This window comes from Galeopterus variegatus, unplaced genomic scaffold (genome assembly GCF_000696425.1).
Source record: "Galeopterus variegatus unplaced genomic scaffold, G_variegatus-3.0.2 Scaffold9286, whole genome shotgun sequence".
NCBI classification, from domain to species: Eukaryota; Metazoa; Chordata; class Mammalia; order Dermoptera; family Cynocephalidae; genus Galeopterus; species Galeopterus variegatus.
Window position 1 is genome coordinate 1 of NW_007735397.1, and position 935 is coordinate 935.

The 935-nt window shown below is 38.9% G+C and overlaps 1 protein-coding gene across 1 annotated transcript; it reads left to right on the top strand.

The window, feature by feature from the left end:
• Positions 1–153: 153 nt before the first annotated feature.
• NPC1 (Niemann-Pick disease, type C1) lies at positions 154–689 on the top strand (the record flags this gene model as incomplete). Its single annotated transcript, XM_008593515.1, has 2 exons — positions 154–276; positions 603–689. Coding segments are annotated over 2 exons (210 nt in total), but the record flags the coding sequence as incomplete, so codon positions are not given.
• Between the last annotated feature and the right edge of the window lie 246 nt (positions 690–935).

The following is a 935-nucleotide window of genomic DNA, read 5'->3' on the forward strand; positions in this document are numbered from 1 at the left end:
TATTTCTCAATGTTGAACTAGTAAGTGCCTCTTTATTCTGCAGGTAACATTGGAAGGTTCTGTAATCATGCTTGAATAGGTGCTTTTTGATGTTGAAATTGAGTTTACTGTTGAGCCCATAGTGACACCAAGTTTTGTGTTCACTTTCTGTAGGTTTTTTCACAGTCCTGTGTTTGGTATGGAGAGTGTGGAATTGCATTTGGAGTTAAGAGATACAATTGTGAATATTCTGGGCCACCAAAACCATTGCCAAAGGATGGGTATGACTTAGTGCAGGTAAGTTTATTATCTTGGGCAGTAGGAACACAAAGTCCTGATCCCAAGATCCTCTGTTAATTATACCTTAAGTGTTACTGCAAGGTGGAGGTAGAGGTGAGACTAAGAGGCTTAAACCTTATCCCAAACTCTAACCTGTATGTAGTACACAGTGGCAGAGAAAATAACGTAACTACAGGGGCCTAATTTTTCAGGGGTTGATTTTATACCTCTCATGAAGTTTCCCAGTAGGATGTTACCATTTAGAAACCGACCTCGGTACCTCAAATGTTGCTCTTTGTAGCTTCTGCAAAGTATATTAGAAGTTAGCTTATATTGGTTCTTAGATTTCAGGACTTGAATGGACTCTGCTGCTAAGTGGCTATGACTTCCTCGTCCCCATTCATTTTAATGATTCCTCCGTGTTCTACTGAGAGCCTGTGAATTTTCACTACTACCACGATTCAGTTTTCTGTTGTCTTTTTTACCATCCCTGATACAGAGGGATATTAGAAAAGAACTGGAAAAATCTAGGTGAAAAGACTGGTTTTAGAGACATAAGTAATCAAAAATGAAGTTGACATGATAACAGAGCTCCTAGACTCCCTTGCTTCTTTCGTCTGAATTATTAAAGGCTTTAACTTTCCCTGGAGTGACTAATGGAAATAGTCAATAGTGGT